The sequence below is a fragment of the Chrysochloris asiatica genome, unplaced genomic scaffold (genome assembly GCF_000296735.1).
Source record: "Chrysochloris asiatica unplaced genomic scaffold, ChrAsi1.0 scaffold00353, whole genome shotgun sequence".
In the NCBI taxonomy this organism is placed as follows: Eukaryota; Metazoa; Chordata; class Mammalia; order Afrosoricida; family Chrysochloridae; genus Chrysochloris; species Chrysochloris asiatica.
The window spans coordinates 1879088-1881990 of record NW_006408871.1 but is presented as its reverse complement, the minus strand read 5'-3'; the positions used below and the strand labels follow the sequence as shown (position 1 = coordinate 1881990).

Below are 2903 nucleotides of genomic sequence, written 5' to 3'. Positions count from 1 at the left end.
TCACAGTCTTGTGCTGATTTCCCAATTCTTACTACTCATGCTGGTGCCACTAGACTCTGCCATCGTGCTGATGCTTCTCTTGGTCTCTGGTATTATAGCTCAATTTGTTTCCTGGGTTTAGGAGGTTCTCAGAGGAGGGACCCTGGTTCCAAAGGATGCATCTTTCTCCTTGTTCTTCTTGATGGCAGATCCCACCTAGCCTCTGCGATTGGCTACCTGTAAGCCTAACAGGATGGCAAAATTCCCCATAAAGGTTCCATGTGCCTTATTTGCATAGTCCCAGCCCCACAAGTCATCTTGCTTGGATCCATAATGAACACTTGTGGAAGCAGCAGTGAAGAAATCAAGCGAGGCATTCATTCCTTTAGGCAAATCTGTGGCAAAAGACCTCTTTAAAGTGTTTAAGAGCAAAGACGTCAGTTTGAGGACTAAGGTGTGTTGACTAAGCCATGGTATTTCCAATCACCTATATGCATGCAAAAGTTGGGCAATGAATAAGGAAGAGGGTAGAGGAACTGATGCATTTGAATTATGGTGCTGGAGAAGAATATTAAGATTACCATGGACTACTAGAAAGAACACATAAATCTATGTTGGACTAAGTACAGCCAGAATGCTTATTAGAAGCCAGGTTGGCAAGACTTCATTTCTTATGCTTCGGACATGTTATCAGGAGAGACCATGTTATCTAGAGAAGAACATTATGGTTGATAAAGTGGAGGGTCAGCGAAAAAGAGGAAGCCCTCCAGCCACAATGGGCTCAAGCGTAATAACAATTGTGAGGCTGACTCAGAACTGGGCAGCGCATAGATAGGGTTGCTATGAGTTGGAGCCTACTCAATGACACCAAACAACAGCAACAACCCCTACAAGGGTTTTATACACCTTATTTACATGGTTATCAGACTGTTCAATCCCTTGGGTGGCCGACAAATACCTTACCTGCATAGTCCCATCTAATCATTTTATGGAAGTTACCAGGTCATGGCTAGAAGAGCCAGATAGCAGTAATTCTCTGAACTGTATCAATGGCAGGCTTACATTCTTCCAGGTGAACAACCATTGTCTCTATTCTTTTCTAAATCATTCTGTTAACAAAAACTCAATGCCCCCTAAACTAGTTCTCTCTATTGCTAAATGTGGGAATTTGGGAATACTCAAAAACAAAAACTCCCGCCACTGTTATCTTCATCTTTCGGTATTATACTTGTTAGGAGCTTGTTTACGTTATTGCTGTGTTCAAAGACCAGCTCTTGGGTTTCTTTACCAATTAAGATTACTGGCTAGTTAATCTTTTTTTGTTAATAGTTGAAACTTTCTTTATTATCAATACTTAGTATAGAAATAATTCTCAAGGGGAAATATTTTTTTCAAGATAGATTATTTAAAGACAAAAGCAGATAAGCCATTTATATCTTTTATTTTCCAACTACAGGCTTTCAGTAAGTGTCATTAAAATCATTATCAATTTTTTAATGCCCAGATCTAGAATTTGTACATATAAAAAACTATATGATATTATAAACACTACATATGGTAGTATTCGCACTGTCATAAAACAGATGCAGAAGAAAGCTTATTTATGCTCATAAATCTAAATGATGACATCTCCTGTTAAGCTTTTAAGAAATCTTAAGCCTACCATATGATTTGAAAAGATGGGAGAATAGGCATATTAAGAGAATAGTAACTTAAAAGAAGATATTTTAATTTCTTAGATTTGAGCATCATGTTTTAATTTTTCATCACAAAGTTAAGAAAAGGGTTTTAAACATATAGAAATAACATAACTGCTTATGATAAGTCAGTTTCTCCTTAAAGTGAGTTTGAGCCTAAGTAGAACAAAGTCTACATTTATCTGATTTTAAGTATGAGAATCCTTGAAAAAAGTAGTCTATACTTTATTGAAGAATTAGTACTTTAAGAAAATACTGACAGGAAAAACACACCATTAAAATGTATACAAATGGCAGCTATGTAATTTGCAATTTGTTTAGTATGTTAAGTACAATATCTTTCAATTTAATCTCCTGATGAACTACCTCCAATGTCAATATTAAGGAAGTCTTTAATTTTATCATATAATACCAACACCAAAGCACCTCCTGTACCACGAAGGACATTGGAGAAGGCACCATGAAAAAATGCATTGATTCCCTCATGTTTGTATATCTTCACAAAGCAATCCAAGGTTCCTTTATATTGCCGTTCAGACTCACCACTCTAGAAAAAGAAAGACAGTGTGCTGTTATATTAATATCTATTCATTCAGAACTAAGGGTATGTTGTTAAGTGCCTTCAAGTAAGTTCTGGCTCAGCGACCCTTTATAGATTTACAAGGAGTGACTGGTGGGTGTGAACCACCAACCTTGTGGTTCGCAGTCCAGTGCTGATCCTACAGTGCCACAATAGAACTAAGGACAGATAAGGTGAAAATGTGTTATATGTGTTGAACTAATGGACACATATTAAATATTGTACCCAATGATGGGCAAATACTGATAATTTTCAGGCACATTTGAAAACTGGGTACATATTAGACTTAACAAATTTTAAAGGATGACATTACATATACCCTAACTTAATCTTTGAGCATGCTGCCGTTAAGTGACAAATCACTTTTTAAAAGGTAAGTAGGTCATATAATCATCTCAACTGTTACATAAAAGTCATTTAATGAAACCTTTTTTAATGATGAAAGCACTCAGCAAATGAGGGTAGAAGGGAAATTCGTCAACATGATAAAGGCAATTCACGTAAACTCATAGCTAATAACATACCCAATGGGGAAAGAAGCCTGCTTTTACTGCTGTTATTCAGCATTGTATTGGAAGTTCTGGCCTGTTCTGGCAATCAGCAAGAAAAACAACAAAAAGAAAGGAATCAGAAAAAAAAAAAAAAAA

At 36.3% G+C, this 2903-nt stretch overlaps 1 protein-coding gene across 1 annotated transcript in view; it reads right to left on the bottom strand.

Annotated features, from left to right (window-relative positions):
* Window positions 1-2022: 2022 nt before the first annotated feature.
* Window positions 2023-2903, bottom strand: part of SLC25A31 (solute carrier family 25 (mitochondrial carrier; adenine nucleotide translocator), member 31) — a 54523-nt gene continuing 53642 nt past the window's right edge. The window contains exon 6 of the mRNA XM_006876098.1: window positions 2023-2223. Within this exon, the coding sequence (XP_006876160.1) occupies window positions 2023-2223 (201 nt within the window). The remainder of the gene's footprint in view (window positions 2224-2903) is intronic.